Source organism: Erpetoichthys calabaricus, chromosome 18, assembly GCF_900747795.2.
Source record: "Erpetoichthys calabaricus chromosome 18, fErpCal1.3, whole genome shotgun sequence".
NCBI lineage: Eukaryota > Metazoa > Chordata > Cladistia > Polypteriformes > Polypteridae > Erpetoichthys > Erpetoichthys calabaricus.
Window position 1 is genome coordinate 66,716,434 of NC_041411.2, and position 18,515 is coordinate 66,734,948.

The 18,515-nt window shown below is 41.2% G+C and overlaps 1 protein-coding gene across 1 annotated transcript in view; it reads right to left on the reverse strand.

Annotated features, from left to right (window-relative positions):
* Positions 1-6,678: 6,678 nt before the first annotated feature.
* txnrd3 (thioredoxin reductase 3) overlaps positions 6,679-18,515 on the reverse strand; it is a 34,342-nt gene continuing 22,505 nt past the window's right edge. The window contains exons 13-16 of the mRNA XM_028824351.2: positions 16,951-17,058; positions 16,078-16,173; positions 13,081-13,215; positions 6,679-7,645 (exon numbers count right to left, since the gene is read on the reverse strand). Of these exons, the coding sequence (XP_028680184.1) occupies positions 7,583-7,645; positions 13,081-13,215; positions 16,078-16,173; positions 16,951-17,058 (402 nt within the window). The 3' untranslated portion in view covers positions 6,679-7,582. The remainder of the gene's footprint in view (positions 7,646-13,080; positions 13,216-16,077; positions 16,174-16,950; positions 17,059-18,515) is intronic.

An 18,515-nucleotide genomic window follows, 5' to 3' on the forward strand; every position in this document is an offset into this window, starting at 1 on the left:
AAACTGCATAAATAAAATTTCCCAGATCTACACTACTTTGGGAATTTACTTGGGAGTTCAAATCAAAATACAAAAGAGATGTACTGTGTCCTCTGTTCCATACCTGCTCCACGTCCGATTCTTGCAGTTCTCCATTATGGCTGATCTCGGACTGCTGACTGGTCTTTTGTTCAAACTTGAAAACTACGGACTTTTCTGTTAGAACATTAAAACTACGTAAAGTCTCAAACAGTCTCAACTAACATCCCAGATGCTAACGTGGAGCTACCCGGGTTTAGCACAGTTAGAGCGGACAGAGACGCAAGTACCTGCGGGAAGCGGAAAGGAGGAGGACTCGCTCTCCATGTCAATACAAGATGGTGCAACTCTGGACATGTAAACGTTAAAATCTCCACTTGCTGCAGGGACATCGAACTGTTGGCCGTAAGTTTGCGTCCCTATTACTTGCCCAGAGAGTTTGGACACGTCATTGTTGTTATTGTATACATTCCTCCTCAGGCGAACGTGGAGATAGTGGGTGACATCATCCATTCCGCAGTTGCTAAACTACAAACGCAGCACCCTGAGGCACTTGTGCTAATCGCTGGAGACTTCAACCATGTAATGCTGGACAAAACATTACCTGTCTTCTCCCAGTATGTGGATTGTAATACCCGGGGAAATAAGACTATTGGCTTACTGTATGCAAACGTTAAAGTCGCATACAGCGCCACCCCACTGCCTGTGCTTGGGAAAGCAGATCATAACCTTGTTCTGCTTCAGCCTCACTACAAACCAAAAGTGAGGGTCCTACCTACAACCACACGCTCATTCAGGACGTGGTCCCCTGAGGCACAGCAGGCTCTGAGGGACTGCTTTAGAACTACGGACTGGGATATCCTGTAAGGATCACATAGTGAGAACATTGAGGAGGTTGTTGACTGCACTACTGACTACATCAACCTCTGTATGGACATTGTAGTTCCAGTAAGAACTGTATGCTGCTATGCTAACAACAAGCCATGGATTACAAGTGACATCAAGGGCCTTTTGAACCAGAAGAAAAGGGCTTTTAAAGGCAGTGATCAGCATGAGCTCAAGCGCGTGCAGAAGGAACTCCGAGTCCAGCTCAGGGCGGCGAAGCAGCAGTAGAGGAGAAAGCTGGAGCAGAAGTTGCAGAATAACACCATGAAGGAAGTGTGGGATGGGATGAAGATCATCACTGGCTGCAGTTTGAAGTAGGGTGCCACCATCGAGAGAGACGTGGAGAGAGCAAACCAGATGAACAACTTCTTTAACAGGTTTGACCACCCTAACCCACTCTCACTCTCCACCCATCCTTCTGCTGATACCAGCATAGGAGAGACATCCCCAACCCAAATTAGAGCAGCCCAGGTGAGCAGAGAGCTGAGGAGACTTTGTGCCAGCAAAGCAGTGGGTCCAGGTGGAGTATCGCCACGACTGCTGAAGGTCTGTGCATCGGAGCTGGGGGGTCCTCTACAGCGCATCTGCAACCTGAGCCTGGAACAGGGGAAGAGTCCCCAGGCTTTGGAAAACATTTTGCATCACCCCAGTCCCAAAGGTATCACGTCCTAGTGAGCTGAATGACTTCCGGCCTGTCGCTCTGATGTCACATGTGATGAAGACCATGGAGCGGCTGCTGCTTCACCACCTGAGGCCACAGGTCCGCCACGCCCTCTGCAGTTCGCAAACCAGGAGAAGGTGGGAGTGGAGGATGCCATCATCTATATGCTACATTGATCCCTCTCCCACTTGGACAGAGGCAGTGGTGCTGTAAGAATTATGTTTCTAGACTTCTCTAGCGCCTTCAACACCATCCAACCTTTGCTCCTTAGGGACAAGCTGACAGAGATGGGAGTAGATTCATACCTGGTGGCATGGATCGTGGACTATCTTAAAGACAGACCTCAGTATGTGCGTCTCGGGAACTGCAGATCTGACATTATGGTCAGCAACACAGGAGCGCCACAGGGGACTGTACTTTCTCCGGTCCTTTTCAGCCTATATACATCAGACTTCCAACTCAGAGTCCTGCCACATGCAAAAGTTCGCTGACAACACTGCTATCGTGGGCTGCATCAGGAATGGGCAGGAGGAGGAGTATAGGGACCTAATCAAGGACTTTGTTAAATGGTGCGACTCAAACCACCTACACCTGAACACCAGCAAAACCAAGGAGCTGGTGGTGGATTTTAGGAGGACCAGACCTCTCATGGACCCGTGATCATCAGAGGTGACTGTGTGCAGACCTATAAATACCTGGGAGTGCAGCTGGATGATAAATTGGACTGGACTGCCAATACTGATGCTCTGTGCAAGAGAGGACAGAGCCGACTGTACTTCCTTAGAAGGCTGGCGTCCTTCAATATCTGCAATAAGATGCTGCAGATGTTCTACCAGACGGTTGTGGCGAGTGCCCTTTTCTACACGGTGGTGAGCTGGGAAGGCAGCATAAAGAAGGACGCCTCACACCTGGACAAACTGGTGAGGAAGGCAGGCTCTATTGTAGGCACGGAGCTGGACAGTTTGACATCCGTGGCAGAGAGACGGGTACTGAGCAGGCTCCTGTCAATCATGGAGAATCCACTGCATCCACTGAACAGGATCATCTCCAGACAGAGGAGCAGCTTCAGCGACAGACTGCTGTCACCGTCCTGCTCCCCCATACTATGCGACTCTTCAAGTTATTAAGTAAATTAATTAAACACACACATACGACAACAACTAAATGGAAACTCCTGATTTGGCAGTCCCAGTCTCAGCGAGGTGTATTGCTGTTGGTATAAATGAGTACCCCCTGCTGAATGTCCTCACAGCATTGGCGTGTCAAAGAGGGGATGTGCAGCATCCTTGCTTAGTACTCAGTCATAGGACAGTCTATATGGATGGTCAGAGGGGAGTTCATCATGGACTATTCTGGCTGAAGAGGTACAAGTTGATGTCGTAGAGGGACTGGTCAATGAAATACTGTGGGAGTGGGAGAGAAAATCTGTTAAAAAATTGGTTGGGGATATTAGGTTTGTACACTTCCCCTTCTAGCACATGAGCCCTGGCTTGCTTGAGTACAGTAATTTTGCTCAATCCATTCCGTGCACCTTATTTTAAAATATATATTTTAGCTTTCTAAGCTTCTTTTCCTTCACTCAGCTTTTTTGTTAGCACTCCCTGAGTGTTCTACAGAGACCTCCTCTTTCCAGTTCAGCCATCACCACACGCATGGCTCAGGGTTACACTGTTCAAGTCAAGGGTTGTCTGAGGATATTCCTGATTAAATCCTCCAATGCTGAGACACTAAGGGAATTGTGTAGTTTCAAATTTTGTTTTGTGCAGAAAAGCCTCACACACACTGTGAAGGTGAGATGGGTTGCACCTGCATGGTCTCACATTTCAGAACTTTGTGCAGGAAGACTCATTTACTACAGTGTTGCTCTTTTTCTCTTCACAGGTGATGATGCCAGCAGGACATCAATCATCACAAATACAGAGAAACATCAAATGATTTTCTGTCCTCCTGAACTAACTGGATCTTTGTCACCTATAATAATTTCATTTGTTTTTCCTAGCTCAGTGTCTATTGATTCCATTTTTGTTTTATTTTTTCAGTTGATTAAGGTCATCTCTGAAGCATGCCCGACTATCAAAGCCATAGAGCTGGATGTTCTGGATGTTCATTTGTAGGTATCACGTAGGTATCACGTAGGTATCACGTAGTGTTTGGCGTCACGTTTTAGCTGTCTGGTCTATCCACTTTCTGTGAATCACTTTCCTGAACAATATCCTGACTTTTGGTGTGCCATTCTGATTCAATATATTGGAAAGCTTCAGAAATTCATACTTTTTTTTTTTTTTTTTTGAAGTTTTTTCCTTCATACTTTAATTGTTACGGCACAGCTTTTAATTGTATCCACAGTGCCGAGACAAAAATCAAGGAATCTTTCTGAAGTGTAAGACCTGAATGTGAGATTTCTCCTCACTCCTCTTAGCAGGGCACCCATGTTAATGCCAGCTCTGTCTGGCCCAAATGCACATACTTAGTCTGCTATGCATTATTAAAAACAGTCATGGCAGAAATTAATCAGCACCCCTGGAATTTTCCCAGAAAATGCACCATTTCTCCCAGAAAACTATTGCAATTACAATTGTTTTTGTATACACACGTTTATTTCCTTTATATGCATTGGAACAACACAAAAAAACAGAGAAAAAAAGCCAAATCTGACATCATGTCACACAGAACTCCAAAACTGGGCCAGACAAAATTATTGGCACCTTTTCAAATTGTGGGTAAATCGTTTTATTTCAAGCATATGATGCTCGTTTGAACTCACCTGTGGCAAGAAACAGGTGCTGGCAATATAACAGGCCAGTTAAAATGGAGAAAAGTTGACTCAGCCTTTCTGTTGTGTGCCTGAGTGTGCCACACTAAGCATGGAGAACAGAAAGAAGAGCAGAGAATTGTCTGAGGACTTGAGAACAAAAATTGTGGAAAAATATCAACAATCTCAAGGCTACAAGTCCATCTCCAGAGATCTTCATGTTCCTTTGTCCACTGTGCGCAACATAATCAAGAAGTTCACAACACATGGCACTGTAGCTAATCTCCCTGGACGTGGACAGAAGAGAAAAATAGATAAAAGACTGCAACGAAGGATAGTCCGAATGGTGGATAAACGGCACCAATCAACTTCAAAACATATTCAAGCTGTTCTGCAGACTCAGGATGCAACAGTGTCGGCTCGAACTATCCGTCAACATCTGAACAAAATGAAACGCTATGGCAGGAGAGCCAGGAGGATCCCACCACTGACACAGAAACATAAAAAAGCCAGACTGGAGTTTGCCAAAATGTACTCGAGGAAGCCAAAATCCTTCTGGGCAAACGTCTTGTGGACAGATGAGACCAAGGTAGAGCTTTTTGGTAAAGCTCATCATTCTACTGTTTACAGAAAACGGAATGAGGCCTACAAAGAAAAGAACACAGTACCTACAGTCAAACATGGCGGAGGTTCTAAGATGTTTTGGGGATGTTTTGCTGCTTCTGGCACTGGATGCCTTGACTGTGTGCAAGGCATCATGAAATCTGAAGACTACCAAAAGATATTGGGGCGCAATGTAGGGCCCAGTGTCAGAAAGCTGGGTCTGCATCAGAGGTCATGGGTGCTCCAGCAGGACAATGACCCCAAACATACCTCTAAAAGCACTCAGAAATGGTTGAAGACAAAGCGCTGGATAGTTCTGAAGTGGACAGCAATGAGTTCGGATCTAAATCTGATTGAACACTTATGGAGAGATCTCAAAATTGCTGTTGGGGGAAGGCGCCCTTCAAATCTGAGAAACCTTGAGAAGTTTGCAAAAGAAGAGTGGTCAGAAATTCCAGTTGAGAGGTGTAACAAGCTTGTTGATGGTTATAAGAAGCGCTTGATTTCAGTTATTTTTTCCAAAGGGCGTGCAACCAAATATTACGTAGAGGGTGACAATTTTGTCCAGCCCGGTTTTTGAGTTTTGTGTGACATGATGTCACATTTGGCTTTTTTTCTCTGTGTTTTTATGTTGTTCCAATGCACATAAAGGAAATAAACATGTGGATACCAAAACATTTGTAATTGCAACAATTTTCTGGGAGAAATGGTGCATTTTCAAGGAAACTTCCAGGGGTGCCATGACTGTATACATTTTATTGTGTTTAGTATTCTCGGAGTGTGTTTTGATCTGCTAATCCAACATGATAAATGACACTTCCTTAAAATATTACCTAAACAGAGCAGCACAGATTCAATGCTTTGGTTGTAGTCTGCAGGTTGAAAAAAAAAAAAAAAAAAAAAAAGAAAAACAAAAGGAGAATAAAAACATTTCATGTGAAAGATTGAAAATGGTGAAACATTTTACATACCAGTGAGAAATTAGCAGTTATTGCAAGGTACTGGTCAGTCTGAAAGTAATATACATACATTAAAGCAGGGGTCTCCAATCACAGTCCTGGAGGGCCACAGTGGCTGCTGGTTTTTGTTCTAACCCGGTTGCTTAATTAGAAAGCAATTCTGCCAATAATTTAATTTCATGGCTTGTTAGTGCTTTAACTCTGCTATGTCAGGTCATTCTCATATCCTAGACTTTCTTCCCCTATCTAAGGATATCATCCAAATGATTTGAAGGCTAAAATGGACGAGCAATTCTCAATCATTCACTTTTTTCTCTTTACTTTCCTTCCAAGTATTTAATTAAACCAAATAATGCAAGATAAATACACACTGGCGTAAATGGTAACAAGCCAAATGGAGAAATGCTAGTCTCTTTTGTCATTCGCGTGTTATTGCTAATTAGGATCCATTAAAAACTGAATGAATACAGCTGTTTAAGATGAAAATAAGCAATAAGCATTCAAAATCTTAACGAGCGAGACAACTAAAGTGAAGCAGAAGTGTTACTTGAGCAATTAGTGCTTCTTATTAAGCAACTGGGTTGGAGCAAAAACCTGCAGCCACTGCGGCCCTCCAGGACTGTGATTGGAGACCCCTGCATTAAAGTACAAATCTCAGAAACAGGATATTACAATAAAATACAAAATTTGAGTGAATATGCTGTTGTAACTGCATTTCTAGCCAACCTCTTCAGATACTGAGTAATAGAGTTTTCAAAACTTCAAGAAATACTCCAGGTAAAAAAAACATAACAAAGATGGACGCATATATACTGTTTATTGAGACAAAAATGAAGAAATATGGACATAAAATTACAGTCTTTCCAGAATACCTTCAGTATCAGCTTTCAAAACATTCATAAATATTTATTAATTATACATTCAAACACTGAGGTAAGACACAAAAAAACTGATTTGCTTTTTTGGAGCTTACCTACACAGCACTGCTTACCCTCCTTATGTATAGGTTGCAAGTGAACAGACTTGATACATTAACAAAAAGTAAAGAATGGAGGAAATAAAATTAACAAGCTTAACAATTCATGTATAGTTAAACCAATAAAAAAGGTATTTGAAGGAAATTCCTTTATTGAGAGGGGTACAGTAAGGATGCTAAATTATTGACTAGAGTGGAGTGTGCTTATGGTTAAAAGAATTAATAAGCTGCAGAAAACATTAGGCAAATGAAAGCACAACCAGAAACAAAACAAGGTGAACAGAAACTGACAGTAAAAGAAATTCAGATTAGAATGTAATGTATGACATAATAAAAGTCTGTTCTTTTTCTGTGTCTTTAAGGTCATTTCTGAAGGAGGTACAGGCATCTGAAATCCTAAATGTTGCTCAGAAGTAATCAGTCCCAGTCCACCAACTTATTGGTTCAGGGCTAAGACGTCAAAAACTGCCAGGATGGCATTTCTAAGCACAAGTTGGATCCAAGATTATAAACATATCCCTGCTGTTAAACTGTCTACCCAGTAACATGCCATTCTAATTTTGCTTGGCCAAATGTATGATAAAACCCTGCTCCATCAATAGCAGGCATATTCTGTTTGTTGTGTAAAATTACCTGAGAAACTTACTGGTGCAGTTCTAGACAGTCATAAGCCAAAGCAAAAATTAGATACTGAGTGGGCAGACGTTAGGCACAGCAGGGATCTATCCTCAGCAACCTCTTTGGGAGATATCAGCTCCAGAGCGCTTGGTAACAGACAATGTTGTAAATATCTGTAACAGAGAATAGATTTTTTGCAATTTAAAACAAAATGTAAAATATACAGTTTCAGAAGTGTTACATACACTGGTCTGGACAGAGGAGAAAAATAATTTTTGTACTGTATAAATTTAGGTGTGCTAAATCCATTTTTAAAATTGGAATTTCTCTACCACAAACCATTTCCACTTTCTATCAGATTAGGTGAAGAAAAAAAAAATTGTAATTATTTTTTTTAAAAAATCAGTTACATTTGTTTAATGGCACAAGTATTTTTCAAGCTTAAGAGTATTATTTGAAGTATATTTCCTGCTGAAAAATGGCAGACTTCCACGGTCTTAAAATTACATGAGGTGGAAACAACCAAAAATCAAGTATTTGCTCTCAATTAATATTTTTTCCCTCCTCACTTCGCATTCCTTCAAAATTGTCAGAAATATACAATTAGAAGGTATAACTTCACCTTTTTTCCCCCTTCAGAAAAGAGAAAGTTGAGATTTAAGTTGATTTTACAGAAATATGCAAGGTTGGTTTGATCCATTCATTATCTTAACCAGGTAACAGGACAGTTTATTGAAGAAAGAAAAAATGCATGGGCCACAATCTTCTTGGGAAAACTGAAGTGGAAAGCTACGAGGAACTAGTGGAGCTTCTCTCTTCCTACCTTGAACTTGGGTGCAACTTGTCTTTAAAAACCCAATTCCTACACATTTTTTCTAGAGAACATGAGGGAGAACCATCCGTACAGATGACACTGTAGTTGTGGCCCACTGGACTGGCTACTTTGTGCAGTTGTTCAAAGCTGATCCTCCGGCTAAGACACTGGATATCTCTGGGTCCACGGTCCTTGAGGCTGATCCTCCAATTAGCTGTGAACCCCACAGTCTCACTAAGATTGCACAGGTGGTGAACCAGCTGAGGGGAGGAAAGGCTGCAGGGATCGGTGGTATCCGGGGTGAACTTCTCCGGGCAGGTGATAAGGCTGTCCTCCTGGCATTGCAAGCAATCTTTGCTTCTATTTGGGAGACTGGCATCATTCCAACGGACTGGAAAATGGGACTTGTCGTCCTTATCTGGAAAGGGAAGGGTGATCGCCTGGATTGCAGCAACTACAGGGGGATACCAGGCCCAGAGAGCAGTGTTAAGGTCCTTTCTAGGGTCGTCCTCAATAGGATCAGTGATCACTTACTCAACTACCAGCGACCGGAACAGTCTGGTTTTACACCTAAGAAGTCTACCATCGATCGCATCCTAGCACTGAGGGTTCTCATGGAGAGCAAACGCGAATATCGTCAGAATTTCTTTGCAGCCATTGTCGATTTTCGCGAAGCGTTCGACTCTGTTGATCGAGCTGCCCTGTGGGACATCCTGAGGGTTCGCAGGATCACCTCGAGGTTGCTGGATATCATGGCCAGTCTGTACACTGGTACTGTGAGTGCTGTGCAGAGTGGAGGCAGGACCTCTGCGTTTTTCCCCAGTTGATTCTGGGGTTCGTCAGGGGTGTGTTTTTGCTCCTACTCTGTTCAATGCTTGTATGGACTGGGTGTTGGGCAAGGTTGTGGGGTACAGCAGCTGTGGGGCATCTGTTGGTGAAGAAAGATTCACGGATCTTGGAGGCTCTGATCGGGGCATTCAAGAGACTGAGCGAGGAGTCTGAGTGTCTGAGCTTGCAAGTATCCTGGATAAAAACCAAGATCCAGGCCCTTAATGACCTCTTGGGCACAGCCATCAGCAGTGTGTCTGTTTGCGGAGAGAGTGTCGACCTTGTCGAGAGGTTTCTTACCTTGGCAGTGGCATTTATGTCTCTGGTGACTCTTCCTATGAAGTCAGTAGACGGATTGGGAGAGCATGGGGGGTCATGAGGTCGCTGGAAAGGGGTATATGCAGAAGGACGAAGGTCCAAGTCTTTAGAGTCCCAGTGCTTGCTGTCTTGATATATGGTTGCGAGACATGGACGCTATCCAATGACCAGAGACGAAGACTGGAATCCTTTGGTAATGTGTGTCTCCAGAAAATCCTTGGGTACCGTTGGTTTGACTTTGTGTCGAATGAGCGGTTGCTCATGGAGTCCCGAATGAGGCACATTACCTGCATTGTGAGGGAGCGACAGTTACGGCACTACGGCCATGTGGTGCGTTTCCCCGAGGGTGATCCGGCTCGTAAGATCCTCAATGTTGGGGACCCGAGTGACTGGACCAGGGCAAGGGGTCGCCCACGTAGCACCTGGCTGTGGCAGATAGAGGGTCATTTCCGGAGGGTGGGACTGGACTGCGTGTCTGCCTGGGGGGTTGCCAACCATGATCCTGAGTGGTTTCATTGTGTAGTGGGTGCGGCAACGCACTGTACCAATGCATGCTCCACAACTTGACTTGATGAAGGAGAAGTTTCACCAGGACATCGCTCACATGGAGAGATGTCACAGCAGAAAGTGATGCAAGTATATGTTAGTATACATGTGTTGGTCATTCCAATGTAAAAACATCTTAAGAGCAGGATTACAAGGGAAAAAAAACTACCACTTAACTATTGATTGTAAGCAATAATTATATTTCAAACAATGTGTTTATGTTTTCAAGTCTAAATAATGCATTTAAAATTTTTTCCACCTTCATCTCTCAAAAACTGGAGTAATAGAGCAATTCTGTTGCCAGATTTAGACTTGAATTGAAGACCTAAAATAATTTTCTGGCAGCAGGGGAAAAAAAAAGAGACTTTGCAGACCAATGTTATTACTCAAAAATCACTTAACAGTCATGTTTGTGAACCTATATTTTTAGTTTTTTGGTGAATATTCTTACAACTAAGAACAAAAAAAAGTAGTCATTGGCGCTCATTGATCTGGACAAGGTGATCTTGATATTTCAAGAAGGCTTGGACTTCATAAATCCAAGGTCTGGCAAAAGCAACATGCAAGTGAAGGACCTTTCAATCAATAGCAGCCATGCCAAAAAGTGGACATCCTCCACAAACTCAGCCAGGCTCAAAAGGGGCATAATAAGAGGTAAGAGATAATCCTAATTTTCAAGCCTCCCTAGCTACCTTTGAAGTAGTAATGCATGAAACAACAATAACAACCACCTTTGACAGATATGCCATATATTAGGACAATAGCGTTAGGTGTTAAATATTAAAGTCTCATAATCTAGAGTTCAAGTTGGATTATATATAAATAAACCTGTTGATCTGGTATACCGGATGAAAATTTTTCATTGGCTATGGAAAATACAAAATATGCATGTATAAGGAAAGAGGAAATGTTACTTTCTGTCAGTGCATATGTCTTAAAAGGTTAACTATGTGTAATAAGTGAGCCTGCATCTTTAAGAATATCCCCCAGAGTGCTGTGCATTTCAACCCGATTGGCGAGTTAATGCACACAGTAAGGTTGGACTGGAAGAAGCCATATCTTCTCCTATACTTGCTGGGCAGTGTGATCGAGCAAAAAAACAAGTGAACTTTTTATCAGTGGGGGGTGAATACCTGCTATCAAATCTATTTGGGTATCAGAGTGTTAATTAGCATTAGTGCAGGTAATAGATGCACCACAGTGCACAATTAATCAGTAACACAATTTTAATAGAAAATACACTGCACAAAAAATTAAGGGAACACTTAAATCACACATCAGATCTTGATGAACGAAATATTCAAGTGGAAAATCTTTACCGAGTATTAGTGTGTAATTCTTTGAGAACAAAATGATGTAACGATGGTCAACGGAAGCCAAAATCACCAACCCACTGAGGGCTGGAATCATCATCACACTGAAAATTCAGAAGTCAAAAATTGAAATCACAGTCTGATCCAACTTGCATGAATTTCATCACAGCAACTCATAATGTGACCCAGTAGTGTGGATGTCCCAGACTTGCCTGTATGCACTCTCGGCAATGTCTTGGCATGCTCCTGACAAAACGGCAGATGGTGTCCTGTGGAATCCCCTCCAACACCTGGATCAGGGCATCAGGGAGTTCCTAGACAGTTTGTGGCACAATTTGGCAGCATTGGAAGGACCAATAAATAATGTCCCAAAGGTTCTCAATTGGCTTCAGGTCTGGAGAAACAGGAGGGGCAGTTAATGGCATTAATGCTTTCGTCATCCAGGGACTGCCTATATGCACTGGCCACATGAAGCCGGACTTTGTCCTGCACCAGTAGGAACCTAGGGCCCACTGCACCAGAATAAGGTCCGACAACGACTCTGAGGATTTAATCCCGGTACCTAACAGCAGTTAGGGTACAGTTGCCTAATAAGTGGAGGTCTGTGTGAGCCTCCAAGGATATGCCTCCCCATCGGCAAACTGGTCATGTTGGATGATGTTGCAGGCTGCCTAATGTTCATGACGCTGACGCCAGACTCTTTCATGTCTGTCATACGTTCTCAATGTGAACCTGGTCTCATCTGTAAGGAGAACAGGGCACCAACAGCAGAACTGCCAATTGTGGTATTCTCTGGTGAATGCCAATCAAGCTGCATGGTGATCGGTTGTGGGATGTTAGGCCCTCTTGCCACCCTCAAGGAGTAGGCCTCTGGCAGTGCTCCTCCTTGCGCAAAGGAGCAGATACCGGTCCTGCTGCTGGATTAATGCCTTTCTATTGCCCTGTCTGGCTCTCTTTGTGTAATGGCCCATCTCCTGGTATCTTCTTCAGACTGTGCCCAGAGACACAGCAAACCTTCTTGCAACAGCACGTATGGAGGAACTGGACTACCTGTGCAACCTGAATCGGCTGTAGGTACTGCCTCATGCTACCAGTAGTGACAAGGACACTAGCAAAACTAGAGAAGAATCAGTCAGGAAGGATAAGGAGAGAAGAAGAATTGATTGTGGACACCACCTGCAAAACCATTCCCTTTTTGGGGCTATATTGATGTTGCCTCACTAGTGCACCTGTTACTTTCATTTGCACCAAAGAAGGTGAAGCTTATTTATAATCGCTTATGCTTTCTAACTGGATAGACCGATATCCCTGAAGTTTAATTAATTTGGTGTTAGACTGTGATGATTAAGTGTTCCCTTAATTTTTTTAGCATTGTACATTTCAGTCTGAAAAGTGTATACAAATACCAAAAACTGACAGAATTTTTAATTATACACAATATACATTTTTCGTTTTACCACTAACTCCTAAGTTCATATCTCTTTATACACGAGAAATTTTTACTTACGATATACATAAAATTCAGTTTCAAATGACACGTACATCACCTGAAATAAGCACCACCTTGACAAACCTTCACAAAGTTTCAAGTAGGACTACTAAATACTGCCGCAAAAATATATTTCAATTATGTTACATAAATATTTGTACAATCTTACAGAAATGTTTCTTAACAAAGCAGTAAATAATAGTACGTTTATTTTGTAGAAGTAATAAAAAAAAAAAAAAAAAAAAAAAATGCTGGATGTGATGCCTGTAAACCAATTAAAATGCCAATGTCAAAAATTACCTCTGCACAGGTTGGGTGAATGCCAATTGTCGTTTCAAGAAGTTCTTTAGTTAGCCCACATTTTATGGCTGCACCATATCCCTGGGTAACTTCACCAGCATTGGGGCCTAGATAATGAAATCCCACAACACGCTCCTAGAATTAAGCAAGATGTAAAAAAAAAAAAAAAAATAAATAAAAAATTAAATTTTATATATATATATATATATATATATATATATATATATATATATATATATATATATATATATATATATATACATACATACACACACACACATAATATATACAGTGGGTACGGAAAGTATTCAGACCCCCTTCAATTTTTCACTCTTTGTTATACTGCAGCCATTTGCTAAAATCATTTAAATTAATTTTTTCCCTCATTAATGTACACACAGCACCCCATATTGACAGACAAAAAAAAGAATTTTTGAAATTGTTGCAGATTTATTAAAAAAGAAAAACTGAAATATCACATGGTCCTAAGTATTCAGACCCTTTGCTCAGTATTTAGTAGAAGCACCCTTTTGAGCTAATACAGCCATGAGTCTTCTTGGGAAAGATGCAACAATTTTTCCACACCTGGATTTGGGGATCCTCTGCCATTCCTCCTTGCAGATCCTCTCCAGTTCTGTCAGGTTGGATGGTAAACGTTGGTGGACAGCCATTTTTAGGTCTCTCCAGAGATGCTCAATTGGGTTTAAGTCAGGGCTCTGGCTGGGCCATTCAAGAACAGTCACAAAGTTGTTGTGAAGCCACTCCTTTGTTATTTTAGCTGTGTGCTTAGGGTCATTGTCTTGTTGGAAGGTAAACCTTCGGCCCAGTCTGAGGTCCTTAGCACTCTGGAGAAGGTTTTTGTCCAGGATATCCCTGTACTTGGCCGCATTCATCTTTCCCTCGATTGCAACCAGTCGTCCTATCCCTGCAGCTGAAAAACACCCCCACAGCATGATGCTGCCACCGCCATGCTTCACTGTGGGGACTGTATTGGACAAGTGATGAGCAGTGCCTGGTTGTCTCCACACATACCTCAGTGCAAGACACATGACAGCCCGCATGGAGTTTGTTAAAAGACACCTGAAGGACTCTGAGATGGTGAGAAATAAGATTCTCTGGTCTGATGAGACCAAGATAGAACTTTTTGGCCTTAATTCTAAGCGGTATGTGTGGAGACAACCAGGCACTGCTCATCACTTGTCCAATACAGTCCCCACAGTGAAGCATGGCGGTGGCAGCATCATGCTGTGGGGGTGTTTTTCAGCTGCAGGGACAGGACGACTGGTTGCAATCGAGGGAAAGATGAATGCGGCCAAGTACAGGGATATCCTGGACAAAAACCTTCTCCAGAGTGCTAAGGACCTCAGACCGGGCTGAAGGTTTACCTTCCAACAAGACAATGACCCTAAGCACACAGCTAAAATAACAAAGGAGTGGCTTCACAACAACTCTGTGACTGTTCTTGAATGGCCCAGCCAGAGCCCTGACTTAAACCCAATTGAGCATCTCTGGAGAGACCTAAAAATGGCTGTCCACCAACGTTTACCATCCAACCTGACAGAACTGGAGAGGATCTGCAAGGAGGAATGGCAGAGGATCCCCAAATCCAGGTATGAAAAACTTGTTGCATCTTTCCCAAGAAGATTCATGGCTGTATTAGCTCAAAAGGGTGCTTCTACTAAATACTGAGCAAAGGGTCTGAATACTTAGGACCATGTGATATTTCAATTTTTCTTTTTTAATAAATCTGCAACAATTTCAAAAATTCTTTTTTTTGTCTGTCATTAATGTACACACAGCACCCCATATTGAGGGAAAAAATTAATTTAAAATGATTTTAGCAAATGGCTGCAATATGACAAAGAGTGAAATATTGAAGGGGGTCTGAATACTTTCCGTACCCACTGTATACATACATACATAGCCTATTAATGTTTAACAAGCCAAGCTCAACTCCATTGACAAGTCTATCAAGCAAAAACAAGTCTGTAGCTTACTGTAGAAAAGGTATGCAATATTGGATGGTAATATGCCATGTTAAAGATGTTATACTACAACAAGCAGTGCATTAACAGAACTTATTAACTGAATACAGCATTAAGGATCAGTAACCATCAAGACAGATCTCTGAAATTTGACAATGCAATTATGAAAATTCAGTTTCAATGAACAAAAAAAGAGGTAATAAGAGCAATTTAAAAAGTACATTTTCTCGAGCTTGACAACTATAAAGTTTCATATTAATATACCAGTAGGGTCATTTAAGAAAGAGGGATGAAATATAACCAGACACAGAAACACATGTATAACTTTCCCATTAAAGAAAAGTGTGCATTAGAAGATTACCATTATAAGGACATTACATCACAACCACCTCATAACACTTTATTTGTTAAAGTTTGACTGAAATTTTGTAATAAGACAAGGCTAACTTAGTCTTTCTTAGCCTGATAAATTAGTATTTATTCACCTTATTATTGAAATACCCAAAATTCCTTGAGACCTCGTCAGATCTCTATCTTTACAAGGCGTGAATACATTTAAGTTAAAATTACAAAGCAATCTGAATCTCAAACTATTATCACAGTAAAGAACCCACATTAGTGAAAAGGCAGATTGTATTCCTGATGTATTCTCAACATAAATCTTAACAATTATTTGTGTACAGTAAAAATGTACTGTGCGCTACATGTTACCCTTCTTCTCTATCATTTATCTTCAATTAACTTAAATGACTGCAAGGATATATGTAATCTTAAGGACTACTTATAGTAAAAACAATACTTCACAACCAGTCCCAAGCAACACAGCAAAGTAAAATCTAAACACATGATCATACAAACAGACAGACAGAGATACAATTACAATGGACAGTGATTCTACTGACACATGGAATATGAAGATTTTAAAAGCTAAACTTAGAGAAAAATGTTATAACACATCATACGACTTCACTTATACACTTGTGTACATAAAGATCTGTATGTGATTACTTACATTATCCATTTTGTTGCAGATAATTTTGGAGTAACACTTATTATGGTCCCTGCCAGCAACTGTATATTCAAGAGGCCAAAACAAACTGTGATATACCTATTAAAAAACGTCAGAAATATCTTTAGCAGTATCACCATTTAAGTAGCACCTATTAAGCAATAAGAATCTTTATATAAAAACTAAACAAATGAAATAACTAATGCAATTAATCTGATTTAGGGCTGTGAGGGTTAGGGCACCAGTTCATAGCAGGGCCACAAATTAAATATTAAGGTATGAAATTATTAACCACTTTTTTTGAAAGATAAACATATAATTAAGGGTGGTGCGTGTTTGTGGACTCTCTACATAATGCAAACGCATCAGTTCGCTCTTAGTAGGAATGCAGCAAGATTGCTGGCATACATTTAAACCCATTGGTTAATGCGAAGACAATTCTTTCTTTAACTGGAATTTGTTAAAATGCTTGTTACTGTTTATGCCAAATACTTAATGAAGTACATGTTACTTTCCAAGGAAATAAAATTTTTATTTTTTTTATTACTTTACAGTATAAAACAAGCTTAAAATAGTCTTTTAAATAGTTCCACTGCTGTCAATTAATGTCTAATACAATTTAGCTCATCTACTGCAGCAACAGTGCATGGCTCTCAGAAGAGTATTTTTAGTACTCTGTTGTTCTAGTCACTTTGCAAGTTTAGGCTTTGGAGGTGTGTATTTTTTACCTGCAAAAATTTGAAGCCTAGACAACTGGGAAAAGTCCAGTAATGCTACAGTTTGTACAGGTACTCTAAGTAAAAGTTAATGATTTATCAAATGAATTTCAATTAATACATACATCCTAAACAATAATTCAGCATTAGACGTTCTCACCTCTATGTTTTCCTCCCCAAACAACTCGATGGCTTTCTCCTCCGATAAACCACAACAACCATATTCCAAAGGTGTAAAGACTGTGGTACAAACATTTATGTAGTCACACTTTATACATACGAAAAAAAAGAGGCAATATACATAATTAGAACATTTGTTTTAAACATGTTCATTAGACCAAGTATTGCATTTATCCACATCAAATGAGAAATGTTATTTGGACTGACAAGAACAGTGCATCCGGAAAGTATTCACAGCGCATCACTTTTTCCACATTTTGTTATGTTACAGCCTTAATCCAAAATGGATTAAATTCATTTTTTTTCCTCAGAATTCTACACACAACACCCCATAATAACAACGTGAAAAAAGTTTGAGGTTTTTGCAAATTTATTAAAAATAAAAAAATTGAGAAAGCACATGTACATAAGTATTCACAGCCTTTGCTGTGAAGCTTGAAATTGAGCTCAGGTGCATCCTGTTTCCGCTGATCATCCTTGAGATGTTTCTGCAGCTTAATTGGAGTCCACCTGTGGTAAATTCAGTTGACTGGACATGATTTGGAAAGGCACACACCTGTCTATATAAGGTCCCACAGTTGACAGTTCATGTCAGAGCACAAGCCAAGCATGAAGACAAAGGAATTGTCTGTAGACCTCCGAGACAGGATAGTCTCAAGGCACAAATCTGGGGAAGGTTACAGAAACATTTCTGCTGCTTTGAAGGTCCCAATGAGCACAGTGGTCTCCATCATCCATAAGTGGAAGAAGTTCGAAACCACCAGGACTCTTCCTAGAGCTGGCCGGCCATCTAAACTGAGCGATCGGGGGAGAAGGGCCTTAGTCAGGGAGGTGACCAAGAACCCGATGGCCACTCTGTCAGAGCTCCAGAGGTCCTCTGTGGAGAGAGGAGAACCTTCCAGAAGGACAACCATCTCTGCAGCAATCCACCAATCAGGCCTGTATGGTAGAGTGGCCAGACGGAAGCCACTCCTTAGTAAAAGGCACATGGCAGCCTTCCTGGAGTTTGCCAAAAGGCACCTGAAGGACTCTCAGACCATGAGAAAGATAGATAGATAGATAGATAGATAGATACTTTATTAATCCCAATGGGAAATTCACAAGAAAATTCTCTGGTCTGATGAGACAAAGATTGAACTCTTTGGTGTGAATGCCAGGCGTCACGTTTGGAGGAAACCTGGCACCATCTCTACAGTGAAGCATGGTGGTGGCAGCATCATGCTGTGGGGATATTTTTCAGCGGCAGGGACTGGGAGACTAGTCAGGATAAAGGGAAAGATGACTGCAGCAATGTACAGAGACATCCTGGATGAAAACCTGCTCCAGGGCGCTCTTGACCTCAAGTAAACTTTTTTCACGTTGTCATTATGGGGTGTTGTGTGTAGAATTCTGAGGAAAAAAATGAATTTAATCCATTTTGGAATAAGGCTGTAACATAACAAAAGGTGGAAAAAGTGATGCGCTGTGAATACTTTCCAGATGCACTGTATATACGTAACTGGTCTATTGCTTACTAAAAAATACAACAGCACAAATTATTTCTGT